A 15,855-nucleotide genomic window follows, 5' to 3' on the forward strand; every position below is an offset into this window, starting at 1 on the left:
TGTTTATTTCAATTATTTTATATTGTGGTCAAAATGATTTAGATTGGTTTCATCATATAAATCCAACATAAATAATGTTTAATTGAAATTACTGAAAACTAATACTAGAATCAAAGGACGGCAAATAACATTAAAGTAATAATGTTGATTGTATTTTGGATAAGAGCTGCAAATTATATGATACAGAAGTATAGCTTTCAAGATTAATTAAATTAGCACAAATAATAATCATAATAACAAAATGTTCTTTAGAAGACATAATTAAATAGCGAGAGAAGAAAAATAGTTTTGTTAGTAATATTCTTTGGCAATGGTCCATGTTGGTTAAATATGTCAGTTGGATGAGGGTTAAAACACCATCTTGTTAATGGCAGTCACATTTTATGAGGCTGATGAATGCAACATGGTAGGCCTGCACCACTATAGACCTTGTACATTTGAATGATTGCACAATTGAATATAATGTTGTGTAATTCTTAGTTAGCCTGGCACCATAACAATCGTTCAACACCTGGGAAAACCTCCTTCATCACATTTAAGAACAGAAATTAAAGTCGAGATCCATTAAACGTATCCCCAGGAAAGAAGCTGTGTCAGATTAATCCCGTCAAGGGGACAGCATAATTACAGCCATAAAGTTTAGAAAAATAAGTCAAAATAGAGTTTGCCAACAACACTGTCATCAAAAAGTGGTGATAGAACCATCCTAAACACAGCCTTTGACTTCCTCCCCAGAATATTTAAAGTTTAAATGCAATTTTGTTCAAGTGGCTCATCAGTCTCTGTTGATTGTTTTAGTTGTGTGGTTATATTTTATTTATGATTTGTTGTTTGCTCCCTACTTTGTACTTATACAAACTTTCGAACCTCCGTTCTAACCCTTACAGGGACATGCAAGGTAAAACTATTTGAAGAGAAAGGGCAAAAAGACCCCATGACTTCCAGCAGGTGTTGGGAACTATGCTCGGAATAGGAACAATGGGAACAATCTAAATGTGCAACTAGACACATTTAGTGTCCCAGTGGATGACTGGGTCACCCCAATGTGACTGCATGTTGGAGAAAGGAGAACACTAACGTTTTTTTTTTTTTGGGGGGGGGGGGGGGGGGGGGTTCGTGTGTGCCACTTAGAGTAGCAGCAAACTATCATGTGGTGTGTTGTTATATTGAATATTGATGATTGTCTATTACAAAAACAATGGACGTCAGTCTTCAATTTTAATTTATTGCCATTCAACTGACTCCAAACTTCAAACTGAGAAAAAAGCTTATAAAATGTAAAATAACTTCATACAGTGTTTCCCACATATAGACTTTGTTCAAGACAGTAATGGAGATGGTATCTAACCCAGGGATGTCAGTATGATATTAGTTTGTGATATTCAAAAGTGTGGGAGGACACTCACAAAAAGAGCACAATCCTGTAGGTCACATTTCAGAAGACCTCAAATATCAGAATGACATTGTGGGAGTCCTGAAAAGTATAATAGGTCTACATATAGGTTATGGGTACAAGAAATTTTGCAGTATACGAAACTAAAGGCAACTCCCCAAGGCAGTGTACACTGAGGATTTAGGTGAGTATCATATGAAGTTACAGCACTGTGTTCTTGTGCCGGCAGACCTCTGCCAAGTAGCCAAAGATAATTCTGACAGCTAAATGTCTGTCAGGCTTCAACTCCACATTGGTTGAACGCCAAATCTGCTCTGCTCACTACTTGTATTATTAGCAAATCTTTCACTGTTAGTGGAGGGTAAGACTTGGTAATTGTCTGAAAAAGGCACAGTGCCACATGGCTTGTCTTTAGACAACTTAAATGACTTCACAATTGGTTAGACCCTAAAGCGCTCCTGTAATGCACAACAGCCTCCTGAATTTAAGAGCAGAAATCTGTAATCTTTCAGTTGTGGACAAGTTTGTGCTAGGGGCACCAAATTTAAGCTTGATGGTGCAAGTTACTGTGCTGTGGTGAAATGTATTTTGGATCCAAAGCATATCAAATCTTGAGTGTGGGTCAATTGGTTAACCGCAGGTTTCCATCAAGCCATGGGCACATAGTTATTTTTGCTTCTTATTTCAGTTCCTTGTTTTGTACCCTAAAAAGCTTGAAATAATTTATGCACTTTACATTATATTACTCTTACTATTGAAATATATAACTTATTTTAAAGAGTTATTATTTTTAATTTGTATCAACACTTTTCATTTTTTAAGTTTCACATTTAATTATTCAGCCCCTGTGAATGAATGGGGACCGGTCCAGGGTGCACACTTGACAAAGCTGATGTGGATAAGCATTTACTGGATGGATCCACATTTAATTCCCAATCTTCTCTCAAAACCTAAATATTGTTGCATGACTAAGCATGAATATATTTTATCATCATATGAGACTCGGTAAAAGAAAAGAAGGACATGCATTCACCAAATAAATGAAGCTTCTTTGAGATGAGCCATTATGTTGTGGCAGTGGTACTCACTAAAAAAAGCACATTGTTAAACAATTTGAGACCATTTTTCTTTAGTTTATTAATATTATGTCATATGGCTAGTTTGGTGGAAACCAGCGTCAAAACAATTTGGGGACTTCATTGAGAACCACTGCAAGCTTAATATATAATACTGTAGTACTACTTACTATTAAATTTACAGGAAGATTTAAATAATGTTTACATACAGTAGAATACGTACATAAAATTCATTTGCATACATACAATTCAATTCCTTTCAATTGGTAATATGTGAATTACAGTATTTATTAATTACTAGACACAACGTACACCTCAGTGAACTTCAGACCCAGCCAGACACTCAGACAAAAGCTGGTTCATCCCAAAGACAAAACTCCTAAACACACACTTAACAACGTAGTGTATGCTGTACAGTGTAGAGAGGAATGCTCAGACCTCTACATTGGAGTGACCAAACAGCCACTTCATAAAAGCAGGATGCCAATGGCAGTGTTCACATTTTGGACAGAGAAGACAGATGGTGAAAGAAACTATCTATGTCCACTGTGAATGACCATCTTTGAACAGAGGGGGTGGCTTATGACACGTCTGTCTATAATCCAGTTTTGAGATCCCTTCCCAGACGCCTTAATGCCCACTCACATCCTGGGCCATTTGACCTGAGTAAATTACATGATAGGGTGGGGCTAGGTTTCACAATGGGTTCACCCGAAACCTTGGCTGATTGTGACCCACACCTGTGTGATTAGGTAGAGGATCAATAGGGGGTCCATGACCCTCTTGGGGACACTCCCATAAGGTTCAAATCTCCACCACTTGCTCTTAGAACTGAAGAAGCTTCTCGGATGAGAGGTGAAACGAAACGTCTTCAAGGAAACTTAAAGAAGTCTAGACCATTTTCTTTCCAAGCTCCTTAAACTACAATGACTTGGATGACTGACAACCTTCACAGACATCCTGGACACAAACTGAAACTAATTGTGGCAGTATGGATACATTCAAACAATTTAAACAAAATGTATATTTTTTTAAGAATCATGATAATTTATTATATTTAATTTTGCTGAGCACATTAGCCTTTTATCTGGGCAGGACAGTAGAGGAAACAGAAAAATATGAAGAAAGAAAAGGGACAAAACGGCATGGAGTAGACTCAAACCTGGGCACCTGCAACATTTGCCATATGGATCACATCTTTAACCCAATGACATGAACTGGCACCTCTTGCTTTTCTCTTTTAAGAGCAACACACATAAACATTAGCACTGCATTTCTCAGTAAGGATTATCTAGCAGAGAATATTCATTATCAATAAGGACACACTTTTCATCTTGCTTTCTATTTCACTTTATCTACACCTACAGAGATGGAATTATGACCATGGCTTAGTATAGTGGTTTGGATACAACATAAAAAAGAAATAAAAAAAGAGAATAAGCACTAAAGACGACAAAGAAGAAATCCTTAAATAATGTACAATGCGTAATTAGTTTTGTAACTTTAATTAAAGTGATTCTCATTGCTTTTTTGCAGTCCACATGTTGAAACTGAGCAAGTTGAGCCTGAAACTATATATAAACCACTCTTTTATGATGTGTGGCTATAGGTAAAGTAATACACTATAAGCTGTGGTGATTTAAATAAGCTTTATTAAAGACCCAATTAGCTTCTTAAATAAATCCATATATGTCCACTTGCAACCTTGTATCAGTTTCTACCCGTTTCTATCAGCTACTTCCTACCAGTAACTTTAATTACAGCTGAATTTGTATTCATGGCGCAATAACATGCATGTGTAAAATTATAGAAACTAAAAGGTGACTGAAACAATTAAACCTCAGAGCAATTAAAATGTAGCTCGTTTGAACTTTAATGTTATAATTGAAAACGTCCTCACTCCCGGCAAAAATTGTGCCCGCATATGCACGGTGAAAATTAATTTCCGTAGCCCCTGATTCTAGAATAGACACAACTGCCTAAAATACCTCCATGACCTACCACACTGATGGTCATATATCACCACTGACTGTTTAATTATAAAGAAGACATCTCACCCATGTAGGGTGCACTGTATCTCCATGCATATCTATCAGGCCAGCAATAAGAAGAGTAGTTCTTTACTCATACTGTGTGAGCTCAAGAATATTAAATGACCTCAGGCTCAATTATAAGAAATGAGCCAGACTGAGTTTAAAAATTAAATGTTTCCTGGCCATTTTGGTTTTTAGTCAAATTTTAGTTTATGAACTGTTTTTTTATCCTAATATCAAGAAAAACCCCCCACAATTTTCAATTTTGTGTTCTGCTGTAGACACCCAGATCCCATATAATTGATGATTATGTTATGTAATATGGCATATGAAAGGCTTTCAGCTGCCAGCTTTTATTGCATCTCATTTTGGTAAAATACTACCTGTCCTCCCAGTGAACTTAAACATGTCATTTCTTTGGAAAAAAAAAAAAGCTCTACAGTGCTACACACTGTATGACTGACTGCTATTTCTTCTGAACAACGTATTCCAATTTCTGCTGCCTTATATCATTTTCAGTGCTCATTGCTGAGAAATGCAATTATATCTCACCTGAAATTATTTTTCACAGCACAAAAAACTCTCTGTTGCATCATGCATTGGGCATCATTTTTCCTTTTCTAATCTGCCTCAGCTGTAGGATGGTGTTTTTATTTAAGGGTTGGTTCACTACATCTTAGAGCCTGATCAAAACAAGGGAGCTGCTGCTTTCTACAAGCAAACCGTGTAGTGCTACCGGTTAATAATTTAATGAATGGCATTTTTTTCCTTTTTTATTTCTACAGGGCCCAGAATAATTTAAATTCGATCAATCATTTTTGCCCTTATTTAAATCCGTCAGTCTGTCAGTCAGTCATGTGTGTGAAGAGCTTGCTTTCACGGTCATGGGCCACCCTTCCTCTTGCCCTATGGTAGCTGGGATAGGTAACTGGAAGTAATATCAGTCTATCGATGAATTACTACTCTAGATGGAAGCCTTGGCAATAACCTGCCAAGATACATACCACACTCAACCTGGAATAAAAATTGCCTACAATATGTTATAGTCAGCATGATTATTACTAAAAACATGAGAGAACTTAATCACTACATTTCAGTCTGTGTTGAAAGGAATATCTGTTTCTGTCTGCTGCTGTCATATGATGGAGAGAGACTTTGTTGGAGAGGGACAGTGAAAAGCAGAGTGAGTTGGAAAACGATTGCTTGAGTGAGTGAGAATCTGACAGCTCAATGCCAGAAGAATAGAGTACTCACACTTCAGTCTGGCCCAGAACTGACAGCATCAGACATAATGATGTTCACTCAAAGGAGGAGACACCTTAGGGTCATAAGGCCAAACTGGCATACCTTGGCTGTATCCCAATTCCGGGTCTGCAGCCTTAAAGGCCGCATTTTAAGGCCGATTACGTCACAGCGACGCGACGAAGGCTGTCCCAATTCGTAGGCTGCCTGAAATGCGGCCTTCAAATGCGTCCTTCATTTCCCTGAATTTTAAGGATGTGGCGGTGTAGACTTCGTGGCCCAACATATCCCAGAATGCATAGCGCGGCGGTGGGTGTGGATAATTTTGCCGAAAAAAAAAACGGCGGATGAGGGGCGCCCGAAGAGTAAACTTTAAGTAAGTACTGAATATTATGTCACTTATTTATGTGCAAATGTTTAATAACGAAGAACATTAGAACATTACTGTTGGCCACATGTCGGCAAAGTTATGTGACATTAGTCACGTTTGTACTAACTTGGTTTTAAAGCCTTTACTTTAAAATATACGCCGTTCAATAGCTGAGCTTAATCTTACAGAGAATGATCAAAGCTTATGTAGAAACAAACAAACAAATGAACAAAAGATTTTCTCCTTCATTTCTATCAAACAAAGCTGTATGAAACGTTTCCAGCTGTTAGTTTCATGGTTGCTAGGCAACCTGGGCAGCGCGACGGAGGCTAGACTGACCCATTTCACAAGCTTCGCACTTCCGGCCTCAGCGGTCTTTGAGTACGCGGCCCTTGTGGACCGTTAAGGCTGCGTACTTTAAGGCTGCAGACCCTGAATTGGGATATAGCCGTTGTGTCCTAGTCTTACCGCCTTACTGTGCTTCCATTCACTTTTTTAAATTATTGGGATCCCAACATAACTGTCACTACCTGCTTAGCACTAGAACTGATTGCGATGACCTCCAGCTAAATATAGAATGAAGTCCAAGCAACTGTTGACATATAAACATGCTCAGCCAGTCCATTGATTGTTCTTAATCAATTAGGCAGTTATCATTGTCACTGCCATTGCCATCTCAGTTATAGACCACATTTTATATTAATTTTTTTAACAACAAAACAGCTTAACAGTTAGGTTAAAAAAATCATTGGACAATAACTTTTTAAAAATGAATTACATTTTTAATGACTTTGTATGCCACCGCAGTGGAGTTTTCAGCAGACAATCAACATGTTATTGAAGTGCAGATTTTCACTTTTTCTTTTTTTGTTTGTTAATTTTTATTTTGATCATGTAAATAATATAAAGAAGTTCATTTAGCAAAGAAAAGAAAAATGCTATATAAAAGAAAGCAAATACATTTCAATATTGCTTCATCTGTTCTGATTCAGTTATATATCGAAAATGGGTGGGAAGGATGTAAAAAAACAAAACAAAACAAAAAAAGCATTTTATTAACTGTTATACCAATTATACCAATTTTTGTGCACAGCCCCTTATTTTTTAAAGATTAAATTGGAGGAGATGAAATCAATATTGAAATGTGGTAAAAGAAAATATGGAAAAGAAAAATGCACACATCTGAAGCATAGCACATCATCTGTTCAGTATGGTGGCAGCATGTTCATATACAGCTGCTAATGGAACAGGTCATTCGTGTTTATTGATGACTGCTGATAGAAGTAGGAGGATGGATTCTGAAGTGTATAAGGCGATATACTCTGCTGAGATTAAGCCTAATGCCAAATCATTGCAAATACTTTTCATAGCAGAGAAATGGGATATTCTCTAACAGCCAAATCAGTCACTTGAATGCAACCTTGTAGGACATGTTTTTTCAATTACAGCTGAAGGCTAGGAGACCCTGCAAGACCCTCTAAAAGTGCTGTCAGTAAAGGCCGAGCAAAGCATCTCAAAGGAGGAAACACAGTATTTGGTGATGCCCAGAGGTTCTCTACTTCAGCTAGTCATTAACTGCAAAGGATTTTCAAGTATTAAAAACAATACTGATATTTAAAATTATATCAGATCAATATGAATATCAAATGGGCCTGGCCAATGTATAAAAATGTCTCCAGTTCATGAACAGTTAATGAAATACTCTTGTCAAATCCTTGGAAATAAAGCTGAAAGTCTGAACTTTAATCACATTTTGAATGTTTGATTTAAAATGGCCTGGCCTGCATTAAAATTAACATTGGGGGCCGATAGAGGCAAAAGTACATAAAAACGTGCCAGTGTGCAAAAACCTACATACCTAAATATAAATGTGCACAGAAGAAGGTTGTAAAGTTGGATTGGTAATTTATATTCTCACTGGGAGTTAATTTATATGGGCCTTTAAACTGTGGAAGTACCTAACAATCCTCCTCTGCCATTCCATTATGAACACCACAATTATTAGTTATTATTAGTTTCACGATGGAAATGATTTCTAATTTGACAAAAATATATACAAAAAAATGGCAAAATCAAAATGAAGGTCATTACACAGATAACTGCTTGCGGTGTCAGTTATGCAATGAAAAATGTAATGTTCACTTTCAGTTTACGTTCAATGGACGTAATGCTGTTTTGATAGCCTTCTGCACACCCTTTCAGTTAAAGTGTCCCTAAAAGTGTTCTGAGGGAGAGTGAGAAGGAGATGAAGCTGAAGAGAGCCACGAGAGTAACACAGAGGTGTGCACACAGCGAGAATGTGGCGCACAGAGCAGAGAGGGGAGAGAGGAGGGAGAGTGGTGGGGTGTGCAAGGAGAGGCAAAGCAGAAAAAAGCCAATACAGAAGAGATGCGAAGTATGAGACCTGAAGCCTGAAAAATGGGAAATGTGTGGAGAATGTGAATTAGTAAAGTGAAGAGAACAGAGTCTAGAGTGGACAAAAAATAAATAAAATAAATAAGCAGTAAGAAGCCGTAAGCTGGAAGTGATAAAAACACTCAAAAGTACTGCCTTCTGTAACTTTTTATACATTTTTTATTATTATAATAACTGCATTATCCTTATTTTTTTATTTTTTACCCACTTTTTAAAATGCCCGCATAAAGCACAGAATGTGGTGAAGAGTTTGTTCTTAACTTAAGGAAAAACATATTTTGGTACAGCAGAAAAGAATGGTGTAGAAATCAAAATTAGTGGAGGTGGTTGTAATGTGCATTTTGGTGTAGGTAGAAACTAACACTACTAACATAAAAAAAATATATATATATGGATTTATATAGTATAAACCTTTAGTTACAAGTATCTAGATAAAGCTTGGTAGAAATGAAATGCATACAGGGAGTGCAGAATTATTAGGCAAATGAGTATTTTGTCCACATCATCCTCTTCATGCATGTTGTCTTACTCCAAGCTGTATAGGCTCGAAAGCCTACTACCAATTAAGCATATTAGGTGATGTGCATCTCTGTAATGAGAAGGGGTGTGGTCTAATGACATCAACACCCTATATCAGGTGTGCATAATTATTAGGCAACGTCCTTTCCTTTGGCAAAATGGGTCAAAAGAAGGACTTGACAAGGCTCAGAAAAGTCAAAAATAGTGAGATATCTTGCAGAGGGATGCAGCAGTCTCAAAATTGCAAAGCTTCTGAAGCGTGATCATCGACCAATCAAGCGTTTCATTCAAAATAGTCAACAGGGTCGCAAGAAGCGTGTGGAAAAACCAAGGCGCCAAATAACTGCCCATGAACTGAGAAAAGTCAAGCGTGCAGCTGCCAAGATGCCACTTGCCACCAGTTTGGCCATATTTCAGAGCTGCAACATCACTGGAGTGCCCAAAAGCACAAGGTGTGCAATACTCAGAGACATGGCCAAGGTAAGAAAGGCTGAAAGACGACCACCACTGAACAAGACACACAAGCTGAAACGTCAAGACTGGGCCAAGAAATATCTCAAGACTGGTTTTTCTAAGGTTTTATGGACTGATGAAATGAGAGTGAGTCTTGATGGGCCAGATGGATGGGCCCGTGGCTGGATTGGTAAAGGGCAGAGAGCTCCAGTCCGACTCAGACGCCAGCAAGGTGGAGGTGGAGTACTGGTTTGGGCTGGTATCATCAAAGATGAGCTTGTGGGGCCTTTTCGGGTTGAGGATGGAGTCAAGCTCAACTCCCAGTCCTACTGCCAGTTTCTGGAAGACACCTTCTTCAAGCAGTGGTACAGGAAGAAGTCTGCATCCTTCAAGAAAAACATGATTTTAATGCAGGGCAATGCTCCATCACACGTGTCCAAGTACTCCACAGCATGGCTGGCAAGAAAGGGTATAAAAGAAGAAAAACTAATGACATGGCCTCCTTGTTCACCTGATCTGAACCCCATTGAGAACCTGTGGTCCATCATCAAATGTGAGATTTACAAGGAGGGAAAACAGTACACCTCTCTGAACAGTGTCTGGGAGGCTGTGGTTGCTGCTGCACGCAATGTTGATGGTGAACAGATCAAAACACTGACAGAATCCATGGATGGCAGGCTTTTGAGTGTCCTTGCAAAGAAAGGTGGCTATATTGGTCGCTGATTTGTTTTTGTTTTGTTTTTGAATGTCAGAAATGTATATTTGTGAATGTGGAGATGTTATATTGGTTTCACTGGTAAAAATAAATAATTGAAATGGGTATATATTTGTTTTTTGTTAAGTTGCCTAATAATTATGCACAGTAATAGTCACCTGGACACACAGATATCCCCCTAAAATAGCTAAAACTAAAAACAAACTAAAAACTACTTCCAGAAACATTCAGCTTTGATATTAATGAGTTTTTTGGGTTCATTGAGAACATGGTTGTTGTTCAATAATAACATTATTCCTCAAAAATACAACTTGCCTAATAATTATGCACTCCCTGTATCTGTCCCTGATCAGTGCTGATTATTCTTTATTGAACTGAATGATCTTCAATAATAAAGAGGAGGAGACACTGCATGACTAGTAGTAGGTTGGTTAGTAAATTAGTGTATTATCAGCTACAGCAGTATAAGATACACCGGTTTTGTGGATTAAATTTTTGCTCATACTTTGGTCTGACAAAGAATGAAATGCAATGCAGCCTCTACAAAATGGAAAGATTTTGTAAAAACCTTTTTAAAATATGAACACCTATCTGTGTGTAGGCCTTAGAGCGCACCATGTGATTTCAAAATTGACATTTTATTTAAATGACCTTTTGTTATGTCACAGTAATAAAAGCACAATATTAAAAGAATGAAACAAATAAATAACAACAAAAGAAAAAAAATAAAGGTCTGCACACCACAAACAGTCAACAATTCAAAAGCTGGACAAAACTTTGGAGGACCACAAAATATTTCTATTTCTGCATACAGACACTTGCCATGCTGGACATGCATTCAAAGCTACAACCACAGATATTTCACTTTTAGTGCTTAGAACTTACCATAACTGAGATGTGTAGCAGATGCATGTGTTCATGCAGCACGTGGGCCGGTTCCCGGGCAGTAGGTTGTGTGGTCTGAGCTAAAAGCTCAGACTCAGTCATGGACACATGGAAGTACAGTGTCCCATTTTCCAACCACTGCTGCTTCCAATGTACCTGAGAAATTTCTTCCCCAGTACCAGACATCTCTGAAAAGAACAAAGAGAGAGAGAAAAAAATGTTTTTTGCCTATTTTTTGTTTTTTATGAATAAGACAATGCACATGGACTGTCTGTGTGTACAGGACACGTTTTGCTAATGTTACTCTGTAAGGAAAACACATCCATTCAGTTGATCTGAAGAAACTAACAAATAACGGTAACATCATACGGGATTATGTGTGCATATATTTTGTGCATGGCCTTGTCTCTGCACGCACAAACAGTCACTTCCAACTAGAAATCTAACTTCTGAAGATTATAGATTTCTTAGGTTCTGTTACAGCTGCGCAGCTGATTTGGTGAGAGTTGCTGTCAAGCCATTTCTCTGCTTAGCTGCTTTGCAATCCTTATTATGACAACTTATTAAGCCATGGTATTAGTTAGAGATTTGTAGAAATTCAAAAAGACTAAGTGGAAGTCATCACAAATATTTCAGCCATTACAACCAATACATCGCTTCAATTACAGATAAAATTAGTCACAGATGGAAAAGGATTATCCATGCTCATGTCCATTTGTTTACACTATTTTTGCCCATTTTCTTTTTATTTTCCTGTCACCCAAAAACAACAGACTCAAAAGTCTGCCAAAACTTTCAATGGGCAGATAATGGGTTCATTAAGCTCAATTTTAAACATATATATCAGGAACAGTCACAGAAACGCTGTCACTGCCCTTCTTCTTATCTGCGTTAATCATCCTACATTATATAAACCACCAGCTTCAGGCTAGTACTTACTTGAACTATCTAACAAAGGAAAGAATGAAAGGAAAGCTGGAAAAGTTTATAAGGAAAAGTGTGCAGGAAATGTACGAACAGAAAAAAATGACACACTCAGTTGAGTTTTACGGAGCAATGGAAAAAGGAGATGAAAAAGAGCAGGGAGATCACTGGTTTATCTTGATATGGATCATGGCACAAGAATCTAATGCTATCAAGTGGGAGTGGCTGCTCAGTAGAGCAGTACTGAGAAGCCTAAGGGAGCCTCCGATTACAAAGCTTGATACAGTATTTGTCATGTGGCTGGGTGACAAGGGCACAGACATCTACTGACATCTTCTATCGGTGGCAGGTAGCAAATGACAAATGGCTTTGGATACAGCTGGTTATTAACCTGCTGACTCTGGGTCAGAGGACACGGGCAGCAGGGGAGGGTTACATGAGCTGTGCTCAGCACTGAGACAGGCCTTTAGGTGCAGGGGGAGAATGCGCAGAACAGACACTGCATAAGAAAATGACACAGTTCATCATGGTAGAAATCATGTTGTTATATGCACAGTTATAGTTACTTAAAAATATAGTCGTGTAGACCACAATTAATAACTATTTTCCCTATTTTATCCTTTTTACTAACTGTCGGGGGGAAGGGGGAGGTGGACTGCACAGAGGCAATCATTACATTTCACAAGCACAAATAATATTATTTTTGGTTATGATGATGATGAATTATTTGACAGTTTATACATAAATCCAATAAAAAACTGCTTTAAGTTATAATGCACATCTTAAATGCAACTCTTCTCTGTGAAAGTGCACTTGAAACGTCCACACTCTTGCAAAAGACCTGGGAAATGCTGTATAATTTTGCTGACTACAGCTTATGATAAAATTTTGTAGGGTGTGACATTCTTAAATCCTACAACTGCTGGCTATTCATCTCTTAATGTTTCATCTGCAGGATGAAGGGAGAGTGCTTGACCTCTCACACCGAGAGATGGTAAAGTTTTGTCTGCTGGGCCACCAGTAACATACCTCCTGTGATGCTACCGTCTCCTGCCAAGCTCCAGTCAATATTACCTTTCTTACACATTTTGTTTGTTTCAGGTAGTTTTAAATGACTCTGATTTTACACAACAGTGACAATGAGTTTGATACAGATTAAAAGTGTTCCTGTGTGGAAAAGTAAAAGACACAGTTTACAGTCACATGCAGAATAGATGGGAAGTTTCTAAAACAGTAGATGCTGTGAGGTTGTTGTGTATCTCTGTATGATCATTATGCAGATGAGGAAAGACTATTTTAAGACAAAAGAATGGTGTGTGTGTGTGTGTGTGTGTGTGTGTGTGTGTGTGTGTGTGTGTGTGTGTGTGTGTGTCCTTGTCTTTTGTTTTATGAGGCTTGTCATTGGGCATGAAGCCAGACGTTAGTGGGACATAGGTGTATGGCCTCAAGGTCTACTTGTAATTCATTAGGAGGCACATTATTAATGTGTACACGTGCATGAGTGCGTGCACATGTACACACTGGTTAAGTGTGTACACGTAAGCAATACTGCCAAACTGTGTCCAAGGACAGCCCAAAGAAATTCCAGTATTGCCGATTTCATAGACTAGGAAAGAAATGTCTCCATGAATCACAAAGTAATTATGGCACATCTTGATTACTGGACCCTTAGAGTGTGAAAACCTCTTTTAAAATGCTTGTGACTTTTTTATTGGCTATCTGTTCATAAAGTTTCAGTAGGAGATAAAATACATTATAGAAATTCTGTTATTCACATATGTCTGATTCTGCATGGATAAAACTGGCCATGAAACACTATGCAACAAAAGTGAAAATACTGATTTGGCCTCTTAACTTTTCAGAAGTTTGCCTAACAGTTGGAGGAGAACTACTGAAAGCTTAGCTTAAAATCCTTGATAAAGTCTTCTTATTCTTTTCTAAATCCTCTCTGCAGGTACTTAATGTATAAATGAAATCTATTCAGCACTCATTGTCAGCAGAACTCTTATTACAAAACCTGGTGATCATAAGTGCTCACTGTGCGTCTTACTGTGTGTCTCTCTTTGCCTAATTTAATCTGCTTCTCCTCAAGGATCTTTCATCTTTTCCTCCTCAATTTGCAAGCCTAGACTAGAAGTGCTGAGTTCAATTTTGGACTTACTGTAGTTTCCACATTCTTTTAAATTTTGCCTTGAGCAAGAGTGATTTCCACTTAGGATAGTCTCTCAGAGTTATACTTTTGATGACACTGAGGTTTTCCACCAACACAGAGTAAGAACAGTAAGGCCTGGATGACAACACGATAGCTCTTCATTCTTCCTACACAAAATACTCAAAATAGTAATAATAATAATAATAATAATAATAATAATAATAATGATGATAATATTAACAAAGAAAAGATACAATAATTTGTAACTAGTAAGAATCTGTCTGGGTTTTGGTTTGGGGTTGGCGACGGAGGGTTGAGACACACAATACACTGCTTTTCTGTTACAGTAAAATACTGACAACTCAGCAACTTAAACATGGAAATACACTTGAAATGTTACGTTAAGACATGCAGGGATTTTTTTGTTTTGGTTTTTTTCCCTCCCCTTTTAATCTGTAGTGGTTCAGTACAGAACCTATTTGGGGTGTGGCTTAACCAATTTGCCAATTAGCGAAAACACCTTGTTAAATGTCAGTTGGTCAGCTCGTTTATTTGTGAAGGTGTGATTGGTCCACCTGGAATTTTTTCTCTTTCTGTTTTTTATTTAAACACAAACTGTTCGACATTTTGCAATGACCTCATTGAAGCCCAAAAGCCAAAATGCGTTGGTCACTTAATAAAGTTGTTCCCTATTACTTGAAGTGACGCTGGAGTCATCACGTCATCAGATCTTTGTCTTCTCCATGCACCTTGGAAGTAGGTGAAGTTGGGCCAGAAATATTTGTTGCTAGCAGCTGGAAATGGCATAGTTAGAATGCACTCAAACTCCTCTGTCATTTTTAAACCTGTAACTGTCTTTTTTTGCAAAATTTGCAGTGGGCTCATTTATGTCTCTAGTGGTTATTGGAGGAAAACACATGTAGATGGCTCAGAAATTGCCAAAACAGTGGATGAAGGTTAGTTCCAATTATTTACCACAGAGAGCAGTAGTCAGTGGTGTAAGCTCCAACCCCTCCATGTTCCCGAATTGGCTAAATGAAAGAAATAAAAAATAAAAATGGATAAATTGTGAAAAGACCTAAAATGGGTGAAACCAATTTAATCTGGCAACCATATTTGTTGTACAAATCTCCTTTACTATTATCCAAAAATGAAATACACATTGAAACATTTCACCGTGTACGCTGGCAGAGTATGCTGAACAGCAGTGCAAAGATCTGCAATGATGTCTTCCAGACATCAGCAGCAAAATCTAGGAACTGCTTGCTGACCATGAATGACACACGCACAAGAAAGATTTTAACATAGTGGTGGTTTGGGCATATTTTTCTCATTCAAAGCTTGAACTCATTTAAATACAATATCTCTAAAAATCTATGAGCCCACAGAGTCAAAATCTAATTCAGTGTCAATGGACCATCTCCAAAACGTATTACCTAAATACATCTTTAAATCAGTTTTCAGTGCTTTTATTTCCAGCTCAGGGAAGAGCAGCAATTTTGGAGATACTGACTTTGCTATCAGAAATTTTGCTTTAAATTGAAGATGCAGTGTCCTTTAAATTCAGACAGCCACACTGCTTACACCTTACAGTATGACTCCTTCTTCAATATCACAAGTACTAATAGAAGAACAACTAGGTTGTATGAGTCCCTACCTGAAGAAGTCTGACAGACGT

General features: G+C 37.8%; 1 protein-coding gene across 1 annotated transcript in view; it reads right to left on the reverse strand.

Moving 5' to 3' along the window:
- The window catches only part of astn2 (astrotactin 2), a 290,807-nt gene that overhangs the window by 227,238 nt on the left and 47,714 nt on the right, over positions 1-15,855 (reverse strand). The window contains exon 2 of the mRNA XM_086300869.1: positions 11,102-11,289. Within this exon, the coding sequence (XP_086156995.1) occupies positions 11,102-11,289 (188 nt within the window). The remainder of the gene's footprint in view (positions 1-11,101; positions 11,290-15,855) is intronic.

Source organism: Aulonocara sp. 'chitande type north' Nkhata Bay, linkage group LG7 (genome assembly GCF_057382095.1).
Source record: "Aulonocara sp. 'chitande type north' Nkhata Bay isolate Kocher_YH1m ecotype deep benthic linkage group LG7, A_spYH_male_GT1.1, whole genome shotgun sequence".
Lineage (NCBI taxonomy): Eukaryota > Metazoa > Chordata > Actinopteri > Cichliformes > Cichlidae > Aulonocara > Aulonocara sp. 'chitande type north' Nkhata Bay.